General features: G+C 47.2%; 1 protein-coding gene across 5 annotated transcripts in view; it reads right to left on the bottom strand.

Annotated features, from left to right (window-relative positions):
- LOC135542206 (kazrin-like) overlaps positions 1-14,248 on the bottom strand; it is a 78,420-nt gene continuing 64,172 nt past the window's right edge. For 4 of the 5 annotated variants that reach the window (XM_064968993.1, XM_064968994.1, XM_064968996.1 and 1 more), the window contains 6 exons: positions 11,922-12,110; positions 3,161-3,297; positions 1,673-1,843; positions 859-1,039; positions 615-748; positions 1-291 (listed from right to left, as the gene is read on the bottom strand). In XM_064968993.1, coding sequence (XP_064825065.1) covers positions 118-291; positions 615-748; positions 859-1,039; positions 1,673-1,843; positions 3,161-3,297; positions 11,922-12,110 — 986 coding nt within the window. In that variant the 3' untranslated portion in view covers positions 1-117. Of the gene's footprint in view, positions 292-586; positions 749-858; positions 1,040-1,672; positions 1,844-3,160; positions 3,298-11,921; positions 12,111-14,248 lie in introns of all 5 variants that reach the window. The other variant, XM_064968995.1, reaches the window with a different exon arrangement.

The raw sequence follows: 14,248 nt of genomic DNA, 5'->3' as shown, positions 1-14,248 counted from the left end.
CAGACAGACAGACACACATGGATGCACGCGCGCGCACGCACACACACACACACACACACACTCACAAACACACCTGCATGCACACAACCAGACCCACACAGAAATCCACATACACCATCACCAGTCGGCATCCTCCTCTATGTAATAATCAGGGGTGGATGTACCATCAAACAGGCCCGGGTCCATTGACTTGCGCTGCTTTCCCCGAGCAAACACCCGGGACAGGGAGCCCAGACTCATCTTCTCCTTCTTCTTTGTCTTACGCTTCTGGTCCTCCAGGTCCTCCATAGACTAGGCCAGGGGAAGGAGATGGCGGGAGGAAAGAGAGAGGGAGGGCAGGAAGAGAGAAAGAGGGGGCAGAGGGGAGTAGGAAAGAGAGAGGGAAGAGGACACACAGACATTCAGGTTAGTAAATGAACCGGGAGATTCTCTCACAAACAACTTGCATATGAAATCACAGAACTACAGTAAACTAATACTTTAACAGAACTAAACCAAGGGAAAGAGCAGGCAGAGAAAAGAAAGACAGACAGAACAGAGAGGAGTACAGAAAGGTACTTATAGAGAATTGTGGAGGTGTGATTACTTGGTCGGGGAGGCCAGGCAGCTCTTACATTGCAGAGGGAGTGGGTCCGGTGGCGGGGGGAGTTGATGTCGCTTGGGGTGGACGACCGATCCCCGTCAGCCGCCGACGCGTCCGAGATGATGGAGGGCTGGCGGGAGTGACAGGGACTGACCCTGACCACCGCTAGAGAGGAGACACACACATTAGACACACTGACTCCTCAATACAGTAATGGTTGTGCTGTTTGTGTGTGTGTGAGAAAGAGAGAGAGACAGAGACACAGGTGAGCCTACCCTGGCGGTCCACAGTGTGTCCGTGGTAGAGGGTCTGTTGGCTCTGGCGGATGGCAGCGGTGAGGGGCAAGTCTCCCTGCATCGCCCACTCCTGACTGCCGTTCACCACCGGCTCTGAGGGCATGGCCAGGGAGTGGCGTTTCGGCACATCCTTAGTCAACGTGGCCAGGGACTGTTTCGCCTGGCATAAATACACACATAGGGTGGTAAGATACAGTGACACACACACACACACACACACACACACACACACACACACACACACACACACACACACACACACTGACACACGTGTTAAAATATGCTAACACAAGCATTTCGCTACACCCGCAATAACATCTGCTAAATACGTGCATGCGACCAATAACATTTGATTTGAAATATGCGTTTACGCTTTATATTTGGCATAGCACAATGTGTTGAAATGTGTGTGGAATTAGAGGGGACAGATCACTTCATAAAGGTTAGCATAATTCTCTGACTGTGAGCACTTGACAGTGACAAAGATATAGTCTTTTAGCTTTGATAAAATCTTATCAGCTGCTGCTGAGGGTAGTGAGGAGCTAGCATAGCCCTACAGAGGAGGCGGGCTGGCTGTTGACTGGCAGCGGAGAGGAATTAAGGACATGGAGTGAATAATGAGGCCATCTCTCAGTCAGACAGACAGACAACACGCTCTCTAAGGAGCTCCGCAACCAGGCAGAGAATGCATGAATTCCGTTACAGAGCAAAACACAGCATGTGTGTGTCAGTGCATATCAGCGTGTGCGTGTCACATTGCGTGTGTGTGTCAGTGTGTGTGTGTGTGTCTCACCATTGTGAGCTCAGCCTCGAGCTCTTTGATGCGGTTCTCCTTCATGTCCATGTGAGAACGCAGGATGCAGGCCTGCTCTGTAGCTTCTTTGGTCTGCCTCCTCAGATCCCATTTCTCCCTCTCCAGCAGGTCCTTCTCCTTAGCCAGGGCCTTCACAGCATCCTCACTCTCCTACAGTAGAGCACACAGACACTGTCAATCTTCAGAGCATACACTGTAGTACTGCCTTAAACCAGTGTGTGAGCACTTGACTGCTCAATGAATCGCAGTTATATTAAGTCAAAATACTTGGAGTGTATCTGGCTACTGTATGTATAGGGATTGTAATGTACCTTACGCGGCTGGTCGTAGTTGAGTGTAACGTACCTTACGGTGCTGGTCGTAGTTGAGTGTAATGTACCTTACGGTGCTGGTCGTAGTTGAGTGTAATGTACCTTACGCGGCTGGTCGTAGTTGAGTGTAACGTACCTTACGGTGCTGGTCGTAGTTGAGTGTAATGTACCTTACGGTGCTGGTCGTAGTTGAGTGTAATGTACCTTACGCGGCTGGTTGTAGTTGAGTGTAATGTACCTTACGGTGCTGGTCGTAGTTGAGTGTAATGTACCTTACGGTGCTGGTCGTAGTTGAGTGTAATGTACCTTACGGTGCTGGTCGTAGTTGAGTGTAATGTACCTTACGGTGCTGGTCGTAGTTGAGTGTAATGTACCTTACGCGGCTGGTCGTAGTTGAGTGCAATGTACCTTACGCGGCTGGTCGTAGTTGAGTGTAACGTGCCTTACGGTGCTGGTCGTAGTTGAGTGTAATGTACCTTACGGTGCTGGTCGTAGTTGAGTGTAATGTACCTTGTGGTGCTGGTCGTAGTTGAGTGTAATGTACCTTACGGTGCTGGTCGTAGTTAAGTGTAATGTACCTTACGGTGCTGGTCGTAGTTAAGTGTAATGTACCTTACGGTGCTGGTCGTAGTTAAGTGTAATGTACCTTACGGTGCTGGTCGTAGTTGAGTGTAATGTACCTTACGGTGCTGGTCGTGGTTGAGTGTAATGTACCTTACGGTGCTGGTCGTAGTTGAGTGTAATGTACCTTACGGTGCTGGTCGTAGTTGCGTGTAACGTACCTTACGGTGCTGGTCGTAGTTGAGTGTAACGTACCTTACGGTGCTGGTCGTAGTTGAGTGTAACGTACCTTACGGTGCTGGTCGTAGTTGAGTGTAACGTACCTTACGGTGCTGGTCGTAGTTGAGTGTAACGTACCTTACGGTGCTGGTCGTAGTTGAGTGTAACGTACCTTACGGTGCTGGTCGTAGTTGAGTGTAATGTACCTTACGGTGCTGGTCGTAGTTGCGTGTAACGTACCTTACGGTGCTGGTCGTAGTTGAGTGTAACGTACCTTACGGTGCTGGTCGTAGTTGAGTGTAATGTACCTTACGGTGCTGGTTGTAGTTAAGTGTAATGTACCTTACGGTGCTGGTTGTAGTTAAGTGTAATGTACCTTACGGTGCTGGTCGTAGTTGCGTATGAAGTCTCGGAGCTGCTCCTCCCGGCTCTCCAGTGTGGTGTACAGCTGCTGCATCTGGTTCACCAAGTCGGCCTTCTCCACCTTCAGACGCTTACGGTCAGACTTCATAGCTGTGCACACACACACACACACACACACACACACACACACACACACACACACACACACACACACACACACACACACACACACACACACACACACACAAATCAGGGCTAATGGCTTTGACCAAAGGTTGGGTCAAATATGCAGTTTCAGTGCATTCGGAAAGTATTCAGACACCTTGACTTTTTCCACATTTTGTTACGTTACAGCCTTATTCTATATTTGATTAAATTACTATTTAACCTCATCAAACTACACACAATTCCCCATAATGACAAAGCAAAAACAGGTTTTTGGAAACTTTTTGCAAATGTATAAAAAAATGTAAAACAGAAATACCTTACTTACATAAGTATTCAGACCTCTTGCTATGAGACTTGAAATTGAGCTCAGGTGCATCCTGTTTCCATTGATCAACCTTAAGATGTTTCTACAATTTGTGGTAAATTCAATTGATTGGACATTATTTGGAAAGGCACACACCTACAGTTGAAGTCGGAAGTTTACATACACCTTAGCCAAATACATTTAAACTCAGTTTTTCACCATTCCTGACATTTAATCCTAGTAAAAATGACATGTTTTAGGTCAGCTGGATTACCACTTTATTTCAAGAATGTGAAATGTCAGAATAATAGTAGAGAGAATTATTTATTTCAGCTTTTATTTATTTCATCACATTCCCAGTGGGTCAGAAGTTTACAACTTGGGTCAAACGTTTCAGGTAGCTTACCACAAGCTTCCCACAATAAATTGGGGGAATTTTGGCCCATTCCTCCTGACAGAGCTGGTATAACTGAGTCAGGTTTGTAGGCCTCCTTGCTCTCACACACTTTTCATTTCTGTCCACAAATGTTCTATGGGATTGAGGTCAGGGCTTTGTGATGGCCACTCCAATACCTTGACTTTGTTGTCCTTAAGCCATTTTGCCACAACTTTGGAAGTATGCTTAGGGTCATTGTCCATTTGGGAGACCCATTTGCGACTAAGCTTTAACTTCCTGACTGATGTCTTGAGATGTTGCTTCAATATATCCACAAAATGTTCCTTCTCATGATGCCATCTATTTTGTGAATTGCACCAGTCCCTCCTGCAGCAATTCACCCCCACAACATGATGCTGCCACCCCCGTGCTTCCCGGTTGGGATGGTGTTCTTCGGGTTGCAAGCCTCCCCCTTTTTCCTCCAAACATAACATTATGGCCAAACAGTTCTATTTTTGTTTCATCGGACCAGAGGACGTCTCCAAAAAGTACAATTTGTCCCCATGTGCAGTTGCAAACTGTAGTCTGGCTTTTTTTAATGGTGGTTTGGAGCAGTGGCTTCTTCTTCGCTGAGCGGCCTTTCAGGTTGTGTCGATATAGGACTCGTTTTACTGTGGATATAGATACTTTTGTACCCATTTCCTCCAGCGTCTTCACAAGGTCCTTTGCTGTCAATTTGTAAGTCGCTCTGGATAAGAGCGTCTGCTAAATGACTTAAATGTAAATGTAAATGTTGTTCTGGGATTGATTTGCACTTTTCACACCAAAGCACGTTCATCTCTAGGAAACAGAACACGTCTCCTTCCTGAGCGGCATGACGGCTGCGGGGTCCCATGGTGTTTATACTTGCGCACTATTGTTTGTACAGATGAACGTGGTACCTTCAGGCATTTGGCAATTGCTCTCAAGATTGAACCAGACTTGGAGGTGTACAATTTTTCTTCTGAGGTCTTGGCTGATTTCTTTTGATTTCCCATGATGTCAAGCAAAAGTGGCACTGAGTTTGAAGGTAGGCCTTGAAATAAATCCACAGGTACATCTCCAATTCACTCAAATGATGTCAATTAAGCTTCTAAATCCATGACATCATTTTATGGAATTTTCCAAGCTGTTTAAAGGCACAGTCAACTTAGTGTATGTAAACTTCTGACCCACTGGAATTGTGATACAGTGAATTATAAGTGAAATAATCTGTCTGTAAACAATTGTTGGAAAAATTGCACAAAGTAGATGTCCTAACCAACCTGCCAAAACTACAGTTTGTTAACAAGAAATTTGTGGAGTGGTTGAAAAATGAGTTTTAATGACTCCAACCTAAGTGCACGTAAACTTCCAACTTCAACTGTATCTATATAAGGTCCCACAGTTGACAGTGCATGTCAGAGAAAAAAACAAGCCATGAGTTTGAAAGAATTGTCCGTAGAGCTTCGAGATTGGATTGTGTCAAGGCACAATATTTCTGCAGCATTGAAGGTCCCCAAGAATACAATGGCCTCCATCATTCTTAAATGGAAGAAGTTTGGAACCCCAAGACTCTTCATAGAGCTGGCCGGCCGGCCAAACTGACCAATCGGGGGAACAGGGCCTTGGTCAGGGAGGTGACCAAGAACCCAGTCGTCACTCTGACAGAGCTTCAGAGTTCCTCTGTGGCGATGGGAGAACCTTCCAGACGGACAACCATCTCTGCAACACTCCACCAATCAGGCCTTTATGGTAGAGTGGCCAGACGGAAGCCACTCCTCAGTAAAAGGCACATAAAGAACTCTCAGACCATGAGAAACAACATTCTCTGGTCTGATGATATTTGGACTGAATGCCAAGCATCACATCAGCAGGAAACCTGGCACCATCCCTATGGTGAAGCACGGTGGTGGCAGCATCATGCTGTGGGGATGTTTTTCAGCAGCAGGGATTGGGAGAGTAGTCAGGATCGAGGGAAAGATGAATAGAGCAAAGTACAGAGAGATCTTTGAAGAAAACCTTCTCCAGAGCGCTCAGGACATAAGACTCGGGTGAAAGTTCACCTAAAATCAAATCATATTGGTCACATACACATGGTTAGCAGATGTTATTGCGTGTAGTGAAATGCTTGTGCTTCTAGTTCCGACAGTGCAGCAATATCTAACAAGTAATCTAAGAATTCCACAACAACTACCTAATACACTCAAATCTAAGTAAAGGAATGGAATAAGAATATATACATATAAATGGATGGATGAGCAATAACAGAGTGACATAGGCAAGATGCAACAGATGGTATAAAATACAGAATATACATATGAGATGAGTAATGCAAGATATGTAAACGTTATTAAAGTATCATTATTTAAGTGAGTAGTGATCCATTTATTAAAGTGGCCAATGATTTCAAGTCTGTATGTAGGCTGCAGCCTCTCTGTGTTAGTGATGGCTGTTTAACAGTCTGATGGCCTTGAGATAGAAGCTGTTTTTCAGTCTCTGGGTCTCAACCTCGGTCTCAACCTTTAAGTCTTTACTGAAGACTCATCTCTTCAGTGGGTCATATGATTGAGTGTAGTCTGGCCCAGGAGTGGGAAGGTGAACGGAAAGGCTCTGGAGCAACGAACCGTCCTTGCTGTCTCTGCCTGGCCGGTTCCCCTCTTTCCACTGGGATTCTCTGCCTCTAATCCTATTGCAGGGGCTGAGTCACTGGCTTACTGGGGCTCGCTCATGCCATCCCTGGAAGGGGTGCGTCACCTGAGTGGGTTGATTCACTGATGTGGTCATCCTGTCTGGGTTGGCGCCCCCCCCTTGGGTTGTGCCATGGCGGAGATCTTTGTGGGCTATACTCAGCCTTGTCTCAGGATGGTAAGTTGGTGGTTGAAGATATCCCTCTAGTGGTGTGGGTGCTGTGCTTTGGTAAAGTGGGTGGGGTTATATCCTTCCTGTTTGGCCCTGTCTGGGGGTGTCCTCGGATGGGACCACACTGTCTCCTGACCCCTCCTGTCTCAGCCTCCAGTATTTATGCTGCAGTAGTTTATGTGTCGGGGGACTAGGGTCAATTTGTTATATCTGGAGTACTTCTCCTGTCCTATTCGGTGTCCTGTGTGAATCTAAGTGTGCGTTCTCTTAATTCTCTCCTTCTCTCTTTCTTTCTCTCTCTCGGAGGACCTGAGCCCTAGGACCATGCCCCAGGACTACCTGACATGATGACTCCTTGCTGTCCCCAGTCCACCTGACCGTGCTGCTGCTCCAGTTTCAACTGTTCTGCCTTATTATTATTCGACCATGCTGGTCATTTATGAACATTTGAACATCTTGGCCATGTTCTGTTATAATCTCCACCCAGCACAGCCAGAAGAGGACTGGCCACCCCACATAGCCTGGTTCCTCTCTAGGTTTCTTCCTAGGTTTTGGCCTTTCTAGGGAGTTTTTCCTAGCCACCGTGCTTCTACACCTGCATTGCTTGCTGTTTGGGGTTTTAGGCTGGGTTTCTGTACAGCACTTTGAGATATCAGCTGATGTACGAAGGGCTATATAAATAAATTTGATTTGATTTTGATTTGATTTGATGCACCTGTACTGACCTCGCCTTATGGATGGTAGCGGGGTGAACAGGCAGTGGCTTGGGTGGTTGTTGTTCTTGTTCCTGTGACATCGGGTGGTGTAGGTGTCCTGGAGGGCAGGTAGTTTGTCCCTGGTTATGCGTTGTGCAGACCGCACCACCCTCTGGAGAGCCTTGCGGTTGTGGGCGGTGCAGTTGCAGTACCAGGCGGTGATGCAGCCTGACAGGACGCTCTCCATTGTGCATCTGTAAAAGTTTGTGATGCTTTTCGGTGACAAGCCACATGTCTTCAGCCTCCTGAGGTTGAAGAGGCGCCGTTGCGCCTTCACCACACTGTCTGTGTGGGTGGACCATTTCAGTTTGCCCATGGTGTGGATAGGGGGGTGCTCCCTCTCCTGTTTCCTGAAGTCCACGATCATCTCCTTTGTTTTGTTGACATTGAGTGAGAGGTTGTTTTGCTGACACCACACTCCGAGGGCCCTCACCTCCTCCCTGTAGGCCGTCTCATCGTTGTTGGTATCAAGCCTACTACTGTTGTGTCGTCTACAAACTTGATGATTGAGTTTTAAGGTAGTGCATGGCCACGCAGTCATGGGTGAACAGGGAGTACAGGAGGGGGCTGTGAACGCACCCTTGTGGGGCCCCAGTGTTGAGGATCAGCGAAGTGGAGATGTTGTTTCCTACCTTCACCACCTGGGAGAGGCCCGTCAGGAAGTCCAGGACCCAATTGTACAGGGCGGGGTTGAGACCCAGGGTCTCTGGCTTAATGATGAGCTTGGAGGGTATTATGGTGTTGAATGCTGAGCTATAGTCAATGAATAGTATTCTTACATAGGCATTCTTCTTGTCCAGTTTTCTTTCCAACAGGAAAACAACCCTAACCAAACATCCAAGACAATGCAGGAGCTTCGGGACAAGTCTCTGAACGTGAGTGGCCCAGCCATACCCCGGACTGGAACCCGATCTAACATCTCTGGAGAGACCTGAAAATAGCTATGCAGCGACGCTCCCCATTCAACCTGACAGAGCTTGAAAGGATCTGCAGAGAAGAATGAAAGAAACTCCCCAAATACAGGTGTGGCAAGCTTGTAGCGTCATACCCAATAAGAGGTGCTTCAACAAAGTACTGAGTAAAGGGTCGGAATACTTATGTAAATGTGATATTTCAGTGATATTTCAGTGTTTTATTTTGAATACATTTGCAAACATTTCTAAAAACCAGTTTTCACTTTGTCATTATGGGCTATTGTGTGTAGACTGATGAGGGGGAAAAAACTATTCAATCAATTTTAGAGTAATGTAATATGACAAAATGTGGAAAAAGTTAAGGGGTCTGAATACTTTCCGAATGCACTGTATATTGGATTGCCACAAGATGGCACTGTGACATATTGTAAAATCCCAGGAAGAGCAACACTTTTTCCATAGAAGCACCATGGAGTAAATGATGTAATGCTCTCAGATCAGTAGTAGCTCGTCACATAAACCACACAGACCTTTATGGAGACCACATTCACCAATCCTTTCCTAAATACACTCTATGCGTAATGGCATTTGCTACACAGACAGCACTGTTTAAAAACAGCCAACTTCCAGGGTTGAAACTTGCTTTTCAGTAGAGACCATAACTCATCAGCTGTATTTGTAGGACAGGAATCCAGAGAAAGGCTTGACAGGCAGAGTACGATTGTGACTTATAAACAGTATTCCTGAAGCTCTTTATTCAAGGAAAAGGAGAAGCTGTCCTCTCACTAACCGCAACACAGGTGGCATTCATTGAGGCTTAAGCATTCCCAATGTGCATGTTCCACCATAACTCTCCTCACTCATCATTTAAACCTGTTCTTCAACAGTTACACAAGAGAGCTCTACATCTATGAGCACGCTACCTCCCGCCTGTTGCTCCCTGTGCGGAAGAGAGGAAGACAGAGGAGGGGAGGAGGGATAGATGGGGGGGGATGTTAGAGAGATGAGTGATAGAGTTTGTCTTCTTTACGTTTTCACACTCCCACCATTCTACATACAGCCCGTCTGCCTCAGAGGGGGATAACTTCGTTAACTTTGCTTTCCTTGGGAAGTAAGCAAGTAAATATTTATCTGTAAAATATTGCTTTGCGGGGTAGGGGTAAGAGGAGTTGACGAACCACACTTGGACACAGTATGATGACAAGCTGTCTCTTCTCACTACCACATACTCTACATAGCATTCCACTCCAAGCCAAAAGCATACACTGGATCATAAAGCAATGCCTTTGTGCTACCATTTATGGATCTCAACCTTACAAGAACTGAGCCTCGACTGTGGACTGATGAACAGATCTCATTACTGACAATGTTGGAAGGAAAGAACAGGCAGAAGGTATTGACTTTATCTACCTCACACACACATCATGACTGGTAGGAGATTTGGAGATGACAGATACGAATTCTACACCACACAGTTAGCGTTTAGATAAACATATGGCCCATACCAGACACAATTACATCAGATTACATTTTTAAAGGGATTGACTGATGTGTTGAGTGATAAACTGATGTTATCTCTACTGAGATGAAGTGGGTTTGACTGAGTTGTGTGAGAAACATATGGGACTTAAGTGGGTGTGGCAGGGCTCAGACAGCTGTGTAGTATATTTGGACTCGGGTAGAACAGTAGGATAGGACTCAGATAGGACAGTAGGGTAGGACTTAGGTAGGACAGTTGAGTAGGACTCAGGTAGGACAGTAGGGTGGAGTCGGGTAGAACAGTAGTGTAGGACTCAGGTAGGACAGTATAGGACTCAAGTAGGATAGTAGGGTAGGGCTCAGGTAGGACAGTAGTAGGACTCAGGTAGGACAGTAGTAGGACTCAGGTAAGACAGTAGGGTAGGTCTCTGGTAGGGCAGTAGTAGGACTCAGGTAGGACAGTAGTAGGACTCAGGTAGGACAGTAGTAGGACTCAGGTAAGACAGTAGGGTAGGTCTCTGGTAGGGCAGTAGTAGGACTCAGGTAGGACAGTAGTAGGACTCAGGTAGGACAGTAGGGTAGGTCTCAGGTAGGGCAGTAGTAGGACTCAGGTAGGATGGTAGTAGGACTCAGGTAGGACAGTAGGGTAGGACTCAGGTAGGATAGAAAAGTAGAACTCAGGTAGGACAGTAGTAGGACTCAGGTAGGATGGTAGTAGGACTCAGGTAGGACAGTAGGGTAGGACTCAGGTAGGGCAGAAAAGTAGGACTCAGGTAGGATGGTAGTAGGACTCAGGTAGGACAGTAGGGTAGGACTCAGGTAGGACAGAAAAGTAGGACTCAGGTAGGACAGTAGTAGGACTCAGGTAGGACAGTAGTAGGACTCAGGTAGGATAGTAGGGTAGGTCTCAGGTAGGGCAGAAAAGTAAGACTCAGGTAGGATGGTAGTAGGACTCAGGTAGGACAGAAAAGTAGGACTCAGGTAGGACAGAAAAGTAGGACTCAGGTAGGATGGTAGTAGGACTCAGGTAGGACAGTAGGGTAGGACTCAGGTAGGACAGAAAAGTAGGACTCAGGTAGGACAGTAGTAGGACTCAGGTAGGACAGTAGTAGGACTCAGGTAGGACAGTAGGGTAGGACTCAGGTAGGGCAGAAAAGTAAGACTCAGGTAGGATGGTAGTAGGACTCAGGTAGGACAGAAAAGTAGGACTCAGGTAGGACAGAAAAGTAGGACTCAGGTAAGACAGTAGTTGGACTCAGGTAGGACAGTAGGGAGGGCTCAGGTAGGACAGAAAAGTAGGACTCAGGTAGGACTCAGGAAGGGTAGGACTCTGGTAGAATGGACTCAAGGAGGGACCGTAGGGTAGGATTCAGGTAAGACAGTAGGGTAGGACTCAGGTAGGACTCAGGAAGGACAGTAGGGAAGGCCTCAGGTAGGACTCAGGAAGTACAGTAGGGAAGGCCTCAGGTAAGACTCAGAAAGTACAGTAGGGCAGACTCAGGCAGGACAGAAGGGTAGGACTCTGGTAGAACGGTAGGATGGACTCAAGGAGGGACCGTAGGGTAGGATTCAGGTAAGACAGTAGGGTAGGACTCAGGTAGGACAGTAGGGAAGGCCTCAGGTAGGACAGTAGGGAAGGCCTCACATAGGGCTCAGGAAGGACAGTAGGGAAGGCCTCAGGTAAGACTCAGGAAGTACAGTAGGGCAGATTCAGGTAGGACAGTAGGGAAGGCCTCAGGTAGGACAGTAGGGAAGGCCTCACATAGGGCTCAGGAAGGACAGTAGGGAAGGCCTCAGGTAAGACTCAGGAAGTACAGTAGGGCAGATTCAGGTAGGACAGTAGGGTAGGACTCAGGTAGGACAGGGTAGTAGGTGAGCACTACGGGGGTCGTGCTGACCTTGTAAGGCCTCCTTGGCACGGTCCAGCTCCTGCTCCTTGTCTCCCAGCTGCACACGGAGCTCAGTGGCTGAAAGGAGGTGAGAGGAGCAGCCCTGGGTCTCCTCCAGGTCCTTACTCAACATGTCCTTCATCTGCCTCAACAGGTGCACCTCCTCCTGCAGCTGAGCCACCTCCTCACGCAGCAACACTACGGAGGAACAGAGGAGAGAGAGAGAAGTTAGAGGAAGAATGTACCTATTTGTCCATTCCTTACAGTCCACAGAAATCTCTTTCTGCTTTTAACCCCTCGAGGTGAGAAATGGAGAGAATGAAGTGAAAGAATAAGGAACAGAGAAGGGGTGGGGAAGGATGAGTGGAGAGGAGAATAAGGAAGAGATATGGAGGTAAAAACAGAGAGGAGAAAAAGAGAAGGGGAATGTAGGAGGGAGAAGTTGAGAGGGGGAGAAAGGCAGAGCGAATGAGCGAGGGAGGCGGTGGAAGTCGTGAGAGTCGATATCAGACAGAGGGAGAGGAGGGGGGTGTGAAACAGGGTGACAAACTTAAAGGGAGAGGAGCAGAGCGAGTGCAATAATTAGGCTCAACTCAACACCTTTTCAGAGAGGAAAACCCACAACAACACATGCACAAGCTCGCTCAGATGCAGACGCACACGCGCACACACATTCACACACACAGCAGGCTCTATCTAAGCTGAAGCCATGGGTGATGGAGAGACAGAGTTAAATGAGGAGTGACAGTCTCAGGACTCAAACTGGCAAGGCTACAGAGCGGTGAGAGACAGTGTTTGATAAGACTATCAAAAAAAATCTATCTGGAAAACAAGCTTCAGCCGTGTTCTTCAGCTCCATCCCTTTCCACTGACATACGCCTCACAGCCCTCTGGGAGCTTAGGGACTTAGAGTGATAAACAAGAGCAGGAAACCAAGGAAACCGCACAGAGAAACAGAGAGAATCAAGACCGTAATTGGCACAGTATCTCCTAATACACAAACACGTTCACCAAGGCAAGCAACACAGAACACAAATACGCTAAACTGGGCCTCCATTTTATAAGGTATTGACTAACTGGGGTTTGTTTACAGTTTTTGTTTTTTTGCCTCATAAGGGCCACCACAACAAAGGAATTGCCTTGTCATATACCGAGTAATATTTTCGCACTAGCTTCTTGAACATTCTTGAATATCTATAATGGTTTAGAATGATGCACAATGTTAGTATGTCTGGGAAGAAGCTTGACCAGCAGCAGAAATCAGTGGCCATAACACTTCCAGCCCTGCCCCTACGCAGGGAAAGGGTTGGTTGGTAGACCACCTGTAAAAATCTGATGGCTCCTGGAAGTGGTTTTGGACCGTTTTGGCCACTATCCTTCCTCTGGTCTAAGATAGCCAAGGGCATTGTAGCCAGACTGCGTGGGGCTGCAGAGGCCCAGATAAGAGAGGAAGGAACAGTCCATCGGTCACTGTCGACTCTGGCTGTGAAGAGACCCGCTGGGCAGCAGCTCCGTATTGTACATGGCATAAGGAGGTAGTTTCCTGGAGAGACAACAACCTTTCACAGCCTTCTCGCCCGCTAAATCCAATCATCTGTTTACCTATACAGGCTCGCTTAGTTGTTGCAGGTGAGGCCGGCTGCCGCCATTGATCGCTCTGTGGAGCAGAGCAGCCAGACACAAGTTCGAAGTATACGTCCCAGGCAGTTACGCGCTGTTCAGACGATCTGCAGTCCTATCTGCGCCGTTAGAGCTATCTTTAGTGTGACAAGTATGATCCCTGGCTGTGAAATAAATATGATCTGCGGGTTCTGTTTCGCGGCTGAGAGGGTCTAAATGCCCCCTCCTCTCGGTGTGATCATACAATTATGGCCCAGCAGACATAACGCGCTGAGGTTGCTAACGTGGAAGGTTTTTTTAAAAAGAAACATAGAGTCAGCCATTTTCAAAATGGCTGTGAACCATCTTATTCCCTGTGGTTATAGGACATGCAGTCCTTGTGTGTCCCCCCTCCCTACGCCGGAGAGTGTTTCAGGTCCGTTTAACTCGAATGTGATATCGTTCTATGTGTATGATAATGATCATGTAGAATTACATGTAGAGGTAAGTAGGCTACTTCAAGGAAATGGTCATCACCGGCACCGTAGAGAGTGTACACAGTTGAAACAGACATGGCTTAACATAAGCGAGACAGACACATGGCGAGCACTCAGAGATTCTCTAGATACTGTGGGAGCCGAACAGAGGGTGATTTAAGCACAAGCAATCAGCACCCTAATTCCCTCAAATACACTTTCCCATCGATCCCCCATCCTCATCCTGCCATTACTCCGCAC

The sequence above is a fragment of the Oncorhynchus masou genome, chromosome 6 (genome assembly GCF_036934945.1).
Source record: "Oncorhynchus masou masou isolate Uvic2021 chromosome 6, UVic_Omas_1.1, whole genome shotgun sequence".
Taxonomy (NCBI): domain Eukaryota; kingdom Metazoa; phylum Chordata; class Actinopteri; order Salmoniformes; family Salmonidae; genus Oncorhynchus; species Oncorhynchus masou.
This window is presented reverse-complemented; position numbering and strand designations above follow the sequence as displayed.